This window comes from Procambarus clarkii, chromosome 28, assembly GCF_040958095.1.
Source record: "Procambarus clarkii isolate CNS0578487 chromosome 28, FALCON_Pclarkii_2.0, whole genome shotgun sequence".
NCBI classification, from domain to species: domain Eukaryota; kingdom Metazoa; phylum Arthropoda; class Malacostraca; order Decapoda; family Cambaridae; genus Procambarus; species Procambarus clarkii.
Genome location: NC_091177.1, coordinates 38,100,032 through 38,117,531, shown reverse-complemented (window position 1 = coordinate 38,117,531; position 17,500 = coordinate 38,100,032). Strand labels below are relative to the sequence as shown.

Below are 17,500 nucleotides of genomic sequence, written 5' to 3'. Positions count from 1 at the left end.
CCGATGTTCGTCTTATGTTTATGTAATCGTTCCTAGCTCTGTTGTATCTGATCCTGTTGTCCTCTGTCCTTTGTCTTCTGTACTTCCTCCACTCCCGCCTGCTGGCCATTTTTGCTTCCTGACACTGTCTATTACCCCATGGGTTATTATATTCCTTCTTATTTTTTCCCTTTACTGTTGGTATAAATCTCTCTTCGGCCTCCTGGCATTTCTGTATGACTAGGTCCATCATATCTTGGACTGTTTTTCCTCTAATTTCTTCCTCCCACTGCACTTCACCCAGATAGTTCCTTATCCTCTTATAGTCCCCTTTCCTGTAGTCAACTCTCCTTTCCCAGATCTCTTGTCCCATGGTCATAAGTTTGAATTCCATCATGTAGTCAAAGACTAGGACACAATGGTCACTGGCCCCTAGAGGTATTTCATGCTCTAAATTCTCGTTATCTTCCACGTTCTGGGTGAAAATCAGGTCTAGTAGGCTCGGTGCATCTCCTCCTCTTTCCCTTGTGTCTTCCTTCACATGTTGTGTTAGGAAATTCCTGTCTATAACATCTACTAATTTTACTCCCCACATTTCGTCCCCTCCATGGGGATTCCTTGATTCCCAATTTATCTCTCCATGATTTAGGTCCCTCATGGTCAGCAGCTTCGCTCTCATTCTGTGGGCTAGTGTTGCTGCCTTCTGCAGTTCATCTATACATGCCTTGTTGTTGTCATCATACTCCTGCCTGGGTCTTCAACTGTTTGGTGGGGGATTGTAGATTACGAAGATCACAATCTTCTTCCCATCTACTGCCAGAGTTCCATGTATGAAGCTTGTGCACTCATTCGTAACCCGATTTCCTAGGTCTTCAAACTTCCATTCCCGCTTTACTAGGAGTGCCACTCCCCCTCCCTGTCTCTGTGTCCTCTCTTTTCGTATCACCTGGTACCCTTCAGGAAAGATTGCATCTGAGATCATGTCATTAATTTTAGTTTCCACAATTAAAACTATGTCAGGATCTGCTTCACTCACTCATTCTTTTATGTCTTCTGCTTTATTATATACCCCATCAGCATTGGTATACCAAACCTTGAGATTCTTCATGGAAACTCTTGTACCAGAGTTCTCCCTATCTCTGGGGGTCTGGGGGGATCTGGGTGGTGTCTGGGGGGTGACTGGGGGCAGGGGGGGTCAGGGGGGATCAGGGGGATCTGGGGGGTGTCTGGGGGATAACTGGGGGTGGGGAGGGTCCGGGGGATGTCCGGGGGGATCCGGCGGGTGTCTAGGGGGGTCCAGGGGGTGAATGGTGGATGAAAGAGGTCAGGAGGGGTGCTTGCGGGGCTAATGGGGGCTGGGCTTCCATGATGGTAGGTAGGTGGGTCTGGGGTAGGGCCTGGGTAGGTAGGTCTGGAGTAGGAAGGGCATATTGGGTCTGAAGATGAGGGAGGGTATAGAGGGGTTGGGAGATAGCGTAAGGTTGAGAGTCAGATAGAGGTTGAGAGGTTGGGAGGGGGAAAGATGGAGGGGGTGGGGGAACCTCCCACCCCCCTCGCAAGGGTAGGGGGTCACATGGAAGTAGAGGGGATGAGGAGGGGTGAGGGCTGGGTAGGTTTTGGGTGTTGAGGGGATGAGGGCTGGGTGGGTTCTTGGGGTTGAGGGGATGAGGGGCTGGGTGGGTTTTGGGGGTTGAGGGGATGAAGGCTGGACGGGTTTTGGGGGTTGAGGTGATGAGGGGGTCCTTGGAATGTGGGATGAATTTGACTGCAGTGGGGTCAGAGGGGTCAAGGGAGGTGTTGGGGAGATAAGCAGGGGCAGGGGGGGCTGATTTGGGGAGGAAGTGACTTGAGAAGCAGGTGTGAGCTGGTTAGCATGGGGTGGATTAGCACTGGGGTGTGTAGCTACGCTCAAATGGGAAGAGTTGTATTGTTGTTTGCTTGCTCTGTGGGCTATCTGCTCCTCCTTTGTCATGAATTTGTCAATATATACGTTGTAGTAATTTTCGCTACCTCTGAGTAAGTGTTTGTGATGCAGTATGTAATCCACTGCCTCTTCGTTAGTGAACTGTACCAGGACAGGTCGTTTCCTGTTACAGTTGTATGGCCCAATGCGTTGTTGGACTAGCACCTCATTCCCTGCCATCTGGGCTCTCATGTCTCTCAAGTTCCCCTGTAGTTCCAAATCCTCAATCTCCATCCTTTCCTGCCTCGATGGTGCCCTGGCTTCAAGCAATCCATGGATTATGATTGTCCTCTTTCTCAGTTCAGGGTCATGCTGGTGGCCCCCTCCCTGGCTGACCCCCACCCCTCCCACTCCCGCTACTCCACCTCCTACTACTCCCCCTTCCCCTGCCAAGCTTCCCTTATTCCTGTCAAATTCATTAGTAAGCCTAGATATTTCTCCTTGCCATTCTACCCTGCTCTTCTTGATTTCCTCTTGAATATAATCCATATACCCTAGTTTGAGTCTTTGAACCTCGTCCTGTATCTTATTAAAGACCTCACTTTTAATCCCCTGGATTAGATAATCTATCCAAACATCCCTCTTCTCTACAAATTTCCCAATCATCTTCTCCACAAACCTATCTTCTTCCTCAATCATAATACTGTTGGACCTAGACGCCCTTCCTGACCTAGTCATTGCTATAATGCAACTTTACCCACAGAGGTTCCAAGTATCTTACCGTCCTGCTAACACAATAGGTGAGTGAATCTCCAAGCGTCGTCCCACGTGGTGGTAGAAGGGTTGCTGCCGGGGGTGAGGTCACGGTCCGAGGTCGGTCAGAGGTCAGTGAGGTCCGCTCCACACTGCCACAGTACTTCCTCAACTATTTTGAATTACGCAACTCAAACTGTTTTTCTTCACTACCTTATGGCTTTGGTCAAAACCCAAGGTTTTTTCATTCACTTGTACACACTTTTTTACTTCGAAGTTGCCTGATTACCCCTGGCACTCCACTAGTGAACCAGGAGCTCCCAACCCACGTCCACCCAACACGATGGTCACAAGTCAAGTGTGTGTGTGTGTGTGTACTCACCTAACTGTACTCACCTAATTGTGCTTGCGGGGGTTGAGCTTTGGCTCCTTGGTCCCGCCTCTCAACCGTCAATCAACTGGTGTACAGATTCCTGAGCCTACTGGGCTCTATCATATCTACATTTGAAACTGTGTATGGAGTTAGCCTCCACCACATCACTTCCTAGTGCATTCCGTTTACTAACTACTCTGACACTGAAAAGGTTCTTTCTAATGTCTCTGTGGCTCATTTGGGTACTCAGCTTCCACCTGTGTCCCCTTGTTCGCGTCCCTCCAGTGTTGAATAGTTCATCCTTGTTTACCCGTTCGATTCCTCTGAGGATTTTATAGGTTGTGATCATGTCCCCCCTTACTCTTCTGTCTTCCAGTGTCGTAAGGTGCATTTCCCGCAGCCTTTCCTCATAACTCATGCCTCTTAGTTCTGGGACTAGTCTAGTAGCATACCTTTGGACTTTTTCCAGCTTCGTCTTGTGGTTGACAAGGTACAGGCTCCATGCTGGGGCCGCATACTCCAGGATTGTTCTTACATATGTGGTGTACAAGATTCTGAATGATTCCTGACACAGGTTCCTGAACGCCGTTCTGATGTTAGCCAGCCTCGCATATGCCGCACACGTTATTCTCTTTATGTGGGCTTCAGGAGACAGGTTTGGTGTGATATCAACTCCTAGATCTTTTTCTCTGTCTCTTTCATTAAGTACTTCATCTCCTTTTCAGTATCCTCTGTTTGGCCTCCTGTTTCCACTGCCTAGTTTCATTACTTTGCATTTATTCGGGTTGAACTTACACAGCCATTTGTTGGACCATTCACTCAGTCTATCTAGGTCATCTTGTAGCCTCCTACTATCATCCTCTGTTTCAATCCTCCTCATAATTTTTGCATCGTCGGCAAACATTGAGAGGAACGGATCTGTACCCTCTGGGAGATCATTTACATATACCAGAAACAGTATAGGTCCAAGGACTGACCCCTGCGGGACTCCACTTGTGACGTCTCGCCAATCTGAGACGTCACCCCTCACACAGACTCGTTTTCTCCTGTTGCTTAGGTACTCCTCTATCCACCGGAGTACCTTCCCTTTCACTCCAGCCTGCATCTCCAACTTTCGCACTAGCCTCTTGTGTGGCACTGTATCAAAGGCTTTCTGACAATCCAAAAATATGCAGTCTGCCCACCCTTCTCTTTCTTGCCTTATTTTTGTTGCCTGGTCGTAGAATTCAAGTAACCCTGTGAGGCAGGACCTGCCATCCCTGAATCCATGTTGATGCTGTGTTACAAAGTTCTTTCGCTCCAGGTGCTCCACTAGCTTTCTTCGCACAATCTTCTCCATCAGCTTGCATAGTATGTAGGTTAGGGACACTGGCCTGTAGTTCAGTGCCTCCTGTCTATCCCCTTTCTTGTATATCGGGACTATGTTAGCTGCTTTCCAAATATCTGGCAGTTCCCCTGTTGCCAGTGATTTGTTATACACTATGGAGAGTGGTAGGCACAGTTTTCTTGCTCCTTCCTTTAGAACCCAAGGGGAGATTCCATCTGGGCCTATAGCCTTTGTCACATCCAACTCTAGTAAACACTTCCTTACTTCCCCGCTGGTAATCTCAAACTCTTCCAGTGGTTCCTGGTTAGCTATTCCCTCACTTACCTCTGGGATTTCTCCTTGCTCTAAGGTGAAGACCTCCTGGAATTTCTTATTCAATTCCTCACACACTTCCTTGTCATTTATAGTGAATCCTTCTGACCCTATCCTTAATTTCATAACCTGTTCCTTTACTGTGTTTTCTCTCCTGATGAGGCTATGCAACAATTTAGGCTGAGTCTTTGCCTTGCTTGCGATGTCATTTTCGTATTGTATTTCTGCCTCTCTTCTCATCCTGACATATTCATTCCTGGCATTCTGGTATCTTTCTCTGCTCTCCAGAGTCCTGTTATTCCTATAGTTTCTCCATGCCCTTTTACTTTGCTGCTTAGCTAGCCTACATCTCTGATTAAACCATGGGTTTCTCATTTTCATTTCTCTGTTTTCCTTTTGGACTGGGACAAACTTGTTTGCTGCGTCCTTGCACTTCTGCGTGATGTACCCCCATTATATCTTGGGTAGTCATTCCCCTGAGCTCTGTTTCCCATGCTATATCTGTTAGAAATCCCCTCATAGTTTCCCTTTCGGTATGCTACCCTTTTGGTTTCGGTATCCCTCCTCGAGTTCAATAACCCTTCTTCAATCAAGTACTCAAACACCAGTACACTGTGGTCGCTCATTCCTACTGGGTCCTCAAAACCGATTTCTTTTATGTCGGAGTCGTTCAGAGTGAAGACTAGGTTGAGTCTCGCTGGTTCGTCATTGCCTCTCATCCTTGTGGGTTCTCTGACATGCTGGGTTAAAAAGTTCCTTGTCACCACCTCCAATAGTTTGGCTGTCCACGTATCCTCGCCTCCATGCGGTTCCTTGTTCTCCCAGTCAATCCTTCCGTGATTGAAGTCGCTCATGATGAGCAGGTAGGATCTATTTCTACAGGCAGCAGAGGCTGACCTCTCAATTATAGTGTTAATTGCCATGTTGTTGTTTTTATACTCTTGACTGGGTCTTCTGTCATTTGCTGGAGGGTTGTATATTATTGCTACTACTATTCTTGGTCCTCCCATTGACATGATGCCTGCTATGTAGTCTCTGAACTCCTCACAGCCTGGGATGGCCATCTCCTTAAAACTCCATTCCTTTCTCATGAGTAGGGCCACTCCACCTCCTCCCCTACCTTCCCTCTCTTTCCTTATTACTGTGTACTCCTGGGGAAACACGGCATTCATTATGATTCCAGAGAGTTTTGTTTCAGTGAGTCCGATTACATCTGGGTTCACTTCTTGTGCTCTTTCCCTTAGTTCACTTGTCTTGCTTGTGATCCCATCTATGTTTGAGTACATCACCCTGAAACTGACTCTCTCTGCTTCTCCTCTGGGGGGGGACCTTTGGGATCTGGGGTGAGTGGGAGCTGGGGGGACCTGGCACCGGGAGACTGGTGGAGGAGGGAGGGCTTGGGGGGGAAAGGGGGGTGGTAGGGGAGAGGGGGAGGGTAAGGCGGGTGGGTAAGAGGGGGAGAGTAGGGGGGGGGAGAGTGAGAGGGAGAGGGTTGGGGGGGAAAGTGAGAGGGGGAGGGTTGGGGGGGTGAGAGAGGGAGGGTTGGGGAAGCATGGGGGGAGGAGAGGCTTTGGGGGATAGGGGAGATTGAGAAAAGGGTGGAGGGCTTGGGGGGCGTGGGGGAAAAAGGAGGGCTGAGGTGGGTGAGAAAGAGGGGAGGGTTTAGGGGAGTGGGGGAGAGGGGAAGACTTAGGTGGGGCGGGGGAGAGTGGGGGGCTTAGTTGAAGAAGGGAGGGCTTGGGGGTGGGAGAGACGGGAAGGCATGTGGGAGAAGGGAGGACTTGGGGGATGGGGGAGAAGGGAGGTACTGGGGAGAGGGGTGAGTGGGTGGGGGGGGAGGGTGCCCTAGGTGGGTACTTAGTGGGGGGCTGACAGGGGATGGGGCAGGTTGGGTGTCTGTTGGGTAGAATGTGGGGGTGGTGCCCTACCACCCCAATCCCTGTGGCTGTTGCACTGTTTGAGGAGGGTTCTCCACTTCCCTCTGGGATTGTAGGGTTCTTGGTTGTGGTACTCTGAATCCTTCCTCTCTTGTGTGTGTGTGTGTGAGTGTGTGTGTGTGTGTGTGAGTGTGTGTGTGTGTGTGTGTGTGTGTGTGTGTGTGTGTGTGTGTGTGTGTGTGTGTGTGTGTGTGTGTGTGTGTGTGTGTGTGTGTGTGTGTGTGTGTGTACTCACCTAGTTCACCTAGTTGTACTTGCGGGGGTTGAGCTCTGGCTCTTTGGTCCCGCCTCTCAACCGTCAATCAACAGGTGTACAGGTTCCTGAGCCTATTGGGCTCTATCATATCTACACTTGAAACTGTGTATGGCGTCAGCCTCCACCACATCACTTCCTAATGCATTCCATTTGTCAACCACTCTGACACTAAAAAAGTTCTTTGTAATATCTCTGTGGCTCATTTGGGCACTCAGTTTCCACCTGTGTCCCCTAGTGCATGTGCCCCTTGTGTTAAATAGCCTGTCTTTATCTACCCTGTCGATTCCCTTGAGAATCTTGAATGTGGTGATCATGTCCTTCCTAACTCTCCTATCTTCCAACGAAGTGAGATTTAATTCCCGTAGTCTCTCCTCGTAGCTCATACCTCTCAGCTCGGGTACTAGTCTAGTGGCAAACCTTTGAACCTTTTCCAGTTTAGTCTTATGCTTGACTAGATATGGACTCCATGCTGGAACTGCATACTCCAGGATTGGTCTGACATATGTGGTATATAATGTTCTGAAAGATTGCTTTGGAATCTGTGTGTGTGTGTGTGTGTGTGTGTGTATGTGTGTGTGTGTGTGTGTGTGTGTGTGTGTGTGTGTGTGTGTGTGTGTGTGTGTGTGTGTGTGTGTGTGTGTGTGTGTGTGTGTGTGTGTGTGTGTGTGTGTGTGTGTGTGTATGTGTGTGTGTGTGTGTGTGTGTGTGTGTGTGTGTGTGTGTGTGTGTGTGTGTGTGTGTGTGTGTGTGTGTGTGTGTGTGTGTGTGTGTACTCACCTAATTGTACTCACCTAATTGTGCTTGCGGGGGTTGAGCTTTGGCTCTTTGGTCCCGCCTCTCAACTGTCAATCAACTGGTGTACAGATTCCTGAGCCTACTGGGCTCTATCATATCTACATTTGAAACTGTGTATGGAGTCAGCCTCCACCACATCACTTCCTAGTGCATTCCATTTATTAACTACTCTGACACTGAAAAAATTCTTTCTAACGTCTCTGTGGCTCATCTGGGTACTAAGTTTCCACCTGTGTCCCCTTGTTCGTGTCCCACCCGTGCTGAAGAGTTTGTCTTTGTCCACCCTGTCAATTCCCCTGAGAATTTTGTAGGTGGTTATCATGTCTCCCCTTACTCTTCTGTTTTCCAGGGATGTGAGGTTCAGCTCCTTTAGCCTTTCCTCGTAGCTCAATCCTCTCAGTTCCGGGACGAGCCTGGTGACATACCGCTGAATCTTCTCTAACTTTGTCTTGTGTTTAACTAGGTATGGACTCCAGGTTGGAGCTGCATACTCCAGGATTGGTCTTACATAAGTGGTATACAGGGTTCTGAAAGATTCCTTACACAAGTTTCTGAAGGCAGTTCTTATGTTGGCCAGTCTAGCACATGCCGCTGATGATATTCTTTTGATGTGGGCCTCTGGGGACAGGTTCGGTGTGATATCAACCCCCAGATCCTTCTCTCTATTTGATTCTTGCAGGATTTCCCCTCCCAGATGATACCTTGTGTTCAGCCTCCTGCTCCCTTCGCCTAATTTCATCACCTTACACTTTCCAGAGTTGAACTTCAGCAGCCATTTTCTAGACCATTCCTCCAGTTTATCCAGGTCATCCTGTAGTCTCTGTCTATCTTCATCCGTCTTGATTCTTCTCATAATTTTTGCATCATCAGCAAACATCGAGAGGAATGAGTCTATACCCTCTGGAAGATCGTTCACATATATTAGAAACAGGATGGGTCCAAGTACTGAGCCCTGTGGGACTCCGCTGGTGACATCTCGCCACTCTGATGTCTTCCCCCTCACCGTTACTCGCTGTTTCCTGTTGCTTAAGTACTCCCTTATCCACTGGAGCACCTTCCCTTTTACTCCTGCCTGTTGCTCCAACTTTTTTAACAGCCTTTTATGGGGTACTGTGTCAAAGGCTTTTTGGCAATCCAGGAAAATGCAGTCGGCCCACCCTTCTCTTTCCTGTGTGTGTGTACTCATCTATACTCACCTATATGTGCTTGCAGGATCGAGCATTGACTCTTGGATCCCGCCTTTCTAGCTATCGGTTGTTTACAGCAATGACTCCTGTGTGTGTGTGTGTGTGTGTGTGGGTGTGTGTGTGTGTGTGTGGGTGTGTGTGTGTGTGTGAAAATAACGAAAATTAACACGTGATGAAAAATGTGACAGTGTCAGACCATGAAGTAAGAATTCGTTCCTTAGGGAGTGGTGGGGGTCCTAGATAAGGACACATCCGAGCATCGTACCCCCGTCAGACTAGACAGGATTTAGGAATCGATTTTACAGTCTGGCGGTCTTGAGGAAGTCAGTACTGTTGTCTTATTGCGGTAATGGTATCTAGTACCCCATCATGTAGGTTTTATATAGTGGGGAATACTGGCAGCAGGTTTTCATTTATACATGTTTCATTGAATATGAGTGCATATTCTGTATTTATTATTTTCTTGTTTAGGGCTTCTATCCTTCTAACTAGTGTTCTAGCATCTTAAGTTTAATTGAAGATGAGTTATCCAAAGGTCATCTTTGAGCGTAGTGAAGAAAAAGAAATAAATAACTGTAGAACGTATTACACTTATTATAAAATTTGCACAACGTTTTGAACTACACGGTTCATTCTCAAGTGATAAGAAAATACAAGGCGTGTTACTTTTATTCCAGTACGGGGTCAGGTGAAGACAAGTAGAACTATACAAATAGGGCAAGAATAAAGGAAAAGGTAAGGCATAAAAAAAGGTGAAAATAGGGGACGAAGCACATTCAAAGATGTGCTTGATATTTCATGGGTTGAAAAAACGTTTAGGATGAAAGAAAGTTCCTTTAACTTCAGAGTAGGCTTAGTTGATAGCATTTAAGGGATAAAGAAAGAGAAAGAATGATTTGTAAATAGTATAAATTTCAGAATCTAGAAACTGAGGGTCACTAATGCGCAGGGCCAGAAGGAAGAAGCTACAAGAACATTTTATGTAGCAAGAAAATGGCAGTAAAGGAATTTTATCAAGTACCACTCAGCATAGATTTATAGTAGACAGAAAAATAGAAGACAAACACAGAGCTGTTAACATGTCAATCTAGGAAAGGAGGGAGGAATTATATTATATGTAAAGTTTGAAAGTAATAGGAGGCGCCAGACTGTTAAAGAGGAGAGGAGACGCTGGGAAAGACTTCGATCATGAAACCAAAAGGCAAACTATCATTAACATAGCGAAGCTTGGGTAAGGGACCCTAGTCATCAGTGGAACGAAGAAGAACAGTTTCCATGTTGACCAAACTACACGGTAGAAAGTGAAGAGACGAGTGCGTTTCGGTCTGTCCTGGACCATTATCAAGTCGAATGTGATGAGAGGAAGTTGTTGTTGTTGTTGTTCTTGTTGTTTTAGATTCAGCTACTCAGAACAAAAAGTTCCAAGTAGCATGGGCTATGGTGATCCCGTAAGTGGAGCTCTTTGGAGCCATTAACCGTGTCAATAGCTTATACTGGAGATCTGGGGATAGACGGGTGTCTTGGAGGGCTGGCTGTACCAGTTATGGAGCTGGTGGGGTTGGTGTAGACATCTAGGTATTCTGTTTTTTCCTTGCGACTTTGGCTGAGCCGTGCTGTCATTGGATATTTTTTTGAGGTGGCCTCCATGAGGAGGACTTGTACCTAGTAGGTGTCGTATTTGTGGTGCGGCGGTGTAGCTCCTACTAAGATTTCCCCGTCTGAGGAGTCCGTAACATCCGTAGATGGAGTTTTCGTCTTTCGCCTCGCAGCCCGAGGTAGACTCAGATGTCGTGGATTGGTGGTAGACGGGATTTCAGAAGTGTTGGTGGTGTTGTTAGCATTTGTTGACAACACGTCTGCTAGTGCGACTGCTGGTGATGATACGAGTGTTGGGAGCTCTAGAGGGAAATACCTCTGTTTGTGCTGCCTGGGTCTTGGGTGGTTCTGGAGTCTGTGTTGAAATTGACCTCATGGTCGTCATTGTGGTAGTCTCCTGAGTGGTAATGGAGGCAGTGAGACTTGTGCCAGGGGCTATGATGGGGGCCAGGGCATTGGCTAGGTATAATTTTTTCAGTTCACTTACAAAACGGTGGTTGTCTGGTCCGGCAAGCCTCTCCGCTAGTGTAATAAGACCAGGGATAATGCCTGGTCTTGACGTCATGCAGGGGGTTGTAGGACCTTAGGTCCCCATTGTGACGGCTGGGTCGCCTGATGAAAACTTGTTCTAAAATTTCTACAAAACTGACCTAACATAAGCTTACCCTTCCTTTTATCTTTCTTCTTTTTCTTTCCCTTGTTTTCTCTTACGATCCCTTTCTTATGCCTATACTATTACCCCCTTTATTACATCTTATCTTCCGTTCCTGTTCACTTGCTTTTTCTTCCTCTAAGATTTCCTTCTCCTCACCTCTCTCTGGCCTTTTTACAGCCTTTGTCTACTTCCTCTCATCACAGACGACTTGATAAGGGTCCAGGATGGACCGAAACGTCGTCGTCTCTTCACTTTCTAGTGTGTGGTTGGTCAACATTTTTTAGTCACGTTAGTGAGACTCCTCATCTGCAACAGTTTTAATGTACTTAATAAAGAGACGAGGAATAGCAGAAAAGAGAGGGGAAGCCATTCCAACTCCGAAATTTGATGACAAGTTTTACCCATTGAAAGAGAAGTTAGAGTCAGCACATAGTCTGGATGAGATCGAGAAAGTTGTCGGGAGAAAGCTGGTAGCTGGTGGTGAGAAAGGCCAGAGTTGCGTTATGACTAAAGAGTAAGTGAACAACATCAAATGGAATGTGTCGTTAAAGTCCTTGAGAGTAACACAGATGGGCACGGGAAAAAGTAACAAGATATGGAGTGAAAGTTTTGGCAAGCCAGATGGCAAGAGGTTTGCCGACAGAGCCTCTTGAAGAAATAATAGGACGAAGAGAATTACCAGGTTTTTCAGTTTAAGAGAGAATTTGCATGATACACCTCTTACCTTCTTTTATCCTCTGATTTTTTACCTTATATACTCACGTTCTTTAGTTCTCTCAGTTCACTATATGATGATCTTGATAATGATTAAGGATAGACTGTAACGTTACCATTTCGATGATATCGGATGTGTTAGTATGTGTCTAATTATCAGCCAAGTTATTGATACTTACTATTAGTTTCAATAAGTTACTGTTAACTTGAGAAATGTTAGAGAATTGGATTCTAATCATACATACATATATATAATTTACAAGATTTTAAAATTTCTGGCAATTTTCAGTTATTAAAAATATTACCATGCAATTAAACATGAAGACGTGATAATCATTACTCAGCTTTTCATATTTATTTATTGCTGAACCATTGTTTTGCTAATTTGTTGCTGGTGATTTTTTAGGAGAGGGAAAAATGATTGAACACGTGGTATTATCACCTAAAAATATATATGGTAATAATTGTATTTATATTTATTTCAATTAAAATAAATATTTGATTAAAGTATTTATGATTTTCCTAGAATCCTGTAAGAGACAACTTTTACCTATGAGATAATTTTTTAATTAAAATGTCCAGATATTATATGACATTTTATGTAATTAAAATATAATTGTGTATGTTGAAGGAAACCTGATTTTTTTTTAATGTTTATCTTCTTAATATTACATACCCTAAAATCTCGCTTAAAAATAAGGAAAAGATAATAATATTTGTAGTTTTTCTAGTTTTAGAACTGAATAAATGGGATCACGTTCATGGAACAATTGCCTTCTCAGTTTAATCTCATAATATTTTATCTCCAGTCTGTAAAATAGTTACCAAACCTGATTTGCCTGATCCTAGCTGGATCTAACAAGGACAAGAGAGAGTTTTTTGGCATCAATGTTCCTCATATTTGGACTCTGTGTTACAAAATAGACATACTAACCCCTGAACTGCACCTGACAAATTGAAGTCCATCTTTAAAATATATTAAATTCCTTCCACAGCATTCTTATCTATTTTTATTATCCAATCTTCCTTATTGCCACAAATAAATAAAAAATGTTGCTTTTGTCTTCAGATTATTTATAATAGAAAAGGTCCTAAGAGAGAGTCTTCCAGGGGAGGGTCCTCCACTTGTTATTCTTCCCAAACTGATTTCTCTCCATTTGTGATGACCAGCAGTTTCGTGTCATAGATGCTATGCACTCATACAGATTTCGAACTCCTCTCTAATATCATGTGAGACCATAAAAATTTCTGTTTGAAATCTTAATAATAATTTGCAATCTTTTACGTGGTGTACTTTTTCAGATTTCTTGATACAAAAAAATATTACTTGTGTAAAACGAAACTGTACTCCTGTGAAGCAGTGTTTTAAGGGAATACTTAATTTCGATTTGTCAAGCTAATTTAAAACTTAATTTTTTGCATCAGTTTGCTTCGTTCTCGGTGAGATTGAAATAGCTGGTCACGTTTCCTTTTACCTAATAGACTGTTCACCAAGCAGTAAGTAGATTCCCAGGAGAACCGCGATTCAGGCCAAATATATAAGTATACATAGTCTTCTTGTCCCTGACAAAACATACTAAATTAAATTAGACTGACAAATATATAACTAATTATACTATAGTTAGACATCAGTTTTCTATGTCCATTTTTCCAAAATAGAGTTATATAGAAAGCTATTCACAGTTCTTCATCCATTTATAATAGTTAAAAATGGTTGACTAAACTCTACCTTACATGCTTTAAAATACTTGTAATTACTTCATTGGAGAATTGTTTGGCTTCAGCTATTGTGATTGTTGTATAATATCTCTGCTAATAAGTATTCGTTTATGAATTTCATTAAACATCTGGTCATGAAGTTGTCCTTTAAAATGTAAAACAAAATCTAATAATTATGTAAAATATCACTCGTTTAATTATTATTTATTATTAGATGTTCGGATTGATTTCAAAGTGTTTTCAATAAACTATACATCAGGAAGACTGGTTTTGGATTACACTCTGTTAATAAGGATATTTCTATTTGAAATAATTATCTGTTCATGATATTAATGTTACCTTAAAAAAGCATTCATCCTTAGCTATAACTTTAGCATTACTTATCCAAAATCGGTAATTCCTTTATTTTATGTCGCGCACAACAATAAAATAAAATAGCTGCAATACTGGAGTTCTTAGCAAGTATTTTTTTTGTAGTTATATTTGTAGTTAAAATACAAATAATCACAGTAAGTCATTGCAAGGCAAAGTAAATTACACATATAGAAGATATATTGTTTACAAATTATGATGCTGAATTCTGTCAGGAAAACTCAATTATAAAAAATAATGGTTTGAGTTTATCACTTTTAAAATTTGACCTGATTCTAATGAAATTTTTTAACAGTCTGCGAATGTTTTTCATTCGATAACAAATAAACTAAATAACATGTATGAAGTGTATTTCAAAATTAAGAATATTATTCGAAATTTATAAATATATTTTATTATTGAGATAAGTTAAACTAAAATTTACTTTATTAGAACGTCCTTTTATATTTTTAATTTTATCAACCCAATGACTTCATTATAATTTGCCTGCATATATGCCTCAATACAACAGGTTTTTATTTTCATAGGGGAAGTTGAATAGGATTCTTATAAAAAGCAAACCTATGTTACTATAGCTAAATATCAAATAAATACAATACTCAAAATGTTCCAGAGTAAGTTTTCAAAAAGTTAGGGAGACCAACCTACCTGCAGCCTGAACTAAAAAGTTAAAAAATGAACAATTTCATAAAGCTGTTTTAAATGATTATTTCTGTCATTTATTAGTTTACACAAAATTATCATAAATCCATTAAATATCATACATTTTATTCATACTTCAATATTCGTTCGTATCAAAATCTTCATTTACAAGAGGAATTTTCACAACATTGCAGTTAAGTTAATATTTCTCTCCCATGTAGGTGTGTGAAGAGGGTGGATGTATGATTGTCATGTGTAAGTAAGATGCAATATACTCTCAGCGTTACCATGATGACTGCAGTGATATTTGTGATGCTGTTACTGCTGGTCACTTCCCTCCAGGAAGTCACACGTCTCCAGCCCTCCTACGGTATTTAACTGTTGGGATCTTCACCAATCTTCATACTCTTAGTCATTAAAGTTTTCACTAAAGCCTTGTTTAGGCTAAATACAATTTTAATTATTCTAAATTAACTAATATCAATTATATCTAAATAATTAAATTTAATAAGAGATATGATTAATTTGATCATAATACATATAATATGTTTAGTATATATATAAGAATATTCCTTAGTTAAATATTTTTTACAGTGAGTCATGACGCAGTAAAACTGTTGAGTGGTGGTGTGGACGCTGTGTTGGCAACAGTGTCTCAGCCTCGTTGTTCCATCATGTTCCTCACGGACGGCGCCTCAACCCTCAGTACTGTGGCTGAGGTGAGTCCTCCATCTAACAGTTAGTTTCTATGAAAGTTACCTAAGGAATGCTGAAACTCTTGGGATGAGTTTCATCTCGTAACAGGATAAAATGGGTGAGATGTCGAGTTTGTTTGAACGTTAAAGCTTTGGTGACTAATTACAGTATCAAGTGGGTCATTTCTTTCTTATAATAGGTAACACATCAACAAGGGAAGATTGAATATATATATATATATATATATATATATATATATATATATATATATATATATATATATATATATATATATATATATATATATATATATGTCGTACCTAGTAGCCAGAACTCACTTCTCAGCCTACTATTCAAGGCCCGATTTGCCTAATAAGCCAAGTTTTCCTGAATTAATATATTTACTATAATTTTTTTCTTATGAAATGATAAAGCTACACTTTTCACTATGTATGAGGTCAATTTTTTTTATTGAAGTTAAAATTAACGTAGATATATGACCGAACCTAACCAACCCTACCTAACCTAACCTAACCTATATATATATAGGTAAGGTTAGGTTAGGTAGCCAAAAAAAGCTCGGTTAGGTTAGGTTAGGTAGGTTAGGTAGACGAAAAAACATTAATTCATGAAAACTTGGCTTATTAGGCAAAATCGGGCCTTGCATAGTAGGCTGAGAAGTGCGTTCTGGCTACTAGGTACGATATATATATATATATATATATATATATATATATATATATATATATATATATATATATATATATATATATATATATATATATATATATATACATATATATATATATATATATATATATATATATATATATATATATATATATATATATATATATATATATATATATATATATATATATATATATATATATAACTGAAAACTCAAGTGGATTAAGGCGTCTTGAACATACCAGTTGCGTTGCTTCTGGGAGTATGGGTTCGAGTCACTTCTGGGGTGTGAGTTTTCAGTTGCATATTGTCCTGGGGACCATTCAGGCTTGTTCGCATTTGTGTTCCTCACGTGTGCCCCAAAGAATGAGGTGATTTGGTAAAATGCTATGCCCAAGATTACTATCCGAGTGCCGGCGGTGGGGTGGTTCAAATAGCCTCGGCTATCACCTCATTTTGTCCGGTCGTGATGGTCAAGTGGATTAAGGCGTCTTGTACATACCAGTTGCGTTGCTTCTGGGAGTATGGGTTCGATCCACTTCTGGGGTGTGAGTTTTCAGTTGCATATTGTCCTGGGGACCATTCAGGCTTGTTCGCATTTGTGTTCCTCACGTGTGCCCCAAAGAATGAGGTGATTTGGTAAAATGCTATGCCCAAGATTACTATCCGAGTGCCGGCGGTGGGGTGGTTCAAATAGCCTCGGCTATCACCTCATTTTGTCCGGTCGTGATGGTCAAGTGGATTAAGGCGTCTTGTACATACCAGTTGCGTTGCTTCTGGGAGTATGGGTTCGAGTCACTTCTGGGGTGTGAGTTTTCAGTTGCATATTGTCCTGGGGACCATTCAGGCTTGTTCGCATTTGTGTTCCTCACGTGTGCCCCAAAGAATGAGGTGATTTGGTAAAATGCTATGCCCAAGATTACTATCCGAGTGCCGGCGGTGGGGTGGTTCAAATAGCCTCGGCTATCACCTCATTTTGTCCGGTCGTGATGGTCAAGTGGATTAAGGCGTCTTGTACATACCAGTTGCGTTGCTTCTGGGAGTATGGGTTCGAGTCACTTCTGGGGCGTGAGTTTTCAGTTGCATATTGTCCTGGGGACCATTCAGGCTTGTTCGCATTTGTGTTCCTCACGTGTGCCCCAAAGAATGAGGTGATTTGGTAAAATGCTATGCCCAAGATTACTATCCGAGTGCCGGCGGTGGGGTGGTTCAAATAGCCTCGGCTATCACCTCATTTTGTCCGGTCGTGATGGTCAAGTGGATTAAGGCGTCTTGTACATACCAGTTGCGTTGCTTCTGGGAGTATGGGTTCGAGTCACTTCTGGGGTGTGAGTTTTCAGTTGCATATTGTCCTGGGGACCATTCAGGCTTGTTCGCATTTGTGTTCCTCACGTGTGCCCCAAAGAATGAGGTGATTTGGTAAAATGCTATGCCCAAGATTACTATCCGAGTGCCGGCGGTGGGGTGGTTCAAATAGCCTCGGCTATCACCTCATTTTGTCCGGTCGTGATGGTCAAGTGGATTAAGGCGTCTTGTACATACCAGTTGCGTTGCTTCTGGGAGTATGGGTTCGAGTCACTTCTGGGGTGTGAGT

At 42.7% G+C, this 17,500-nt stretch overlaps 1 protein-coding gene across 1 annotated transcript in view; it reads left to right on the top strand.

Annotated features, from left to right (window-relative positions):
* Positions 1-14,737: 14,737 nt before the first annotated feature.
* The window catches only part of LOC123755113 (uncharacterized), a 74,634-nt gene continuing 71,871 nt past the window's right edge, over positions 14,738-17,500 (top strand). The window contains exons 1-2 of the mRNA XM_045737594.2: positions 14,738-14,890; positions 15,115-15,239. Of these exons, the coding sequence (XP_045593550.2) occupies positions 14,785-14,890; positions 15,115-15,239 (231 nt within the window). The 5' untranslated portion in view covers positions 14,738-14,784. The remainder of the gene's footprint in view (positions 14,891-15,114; positions 15,240-17,500) is intronic.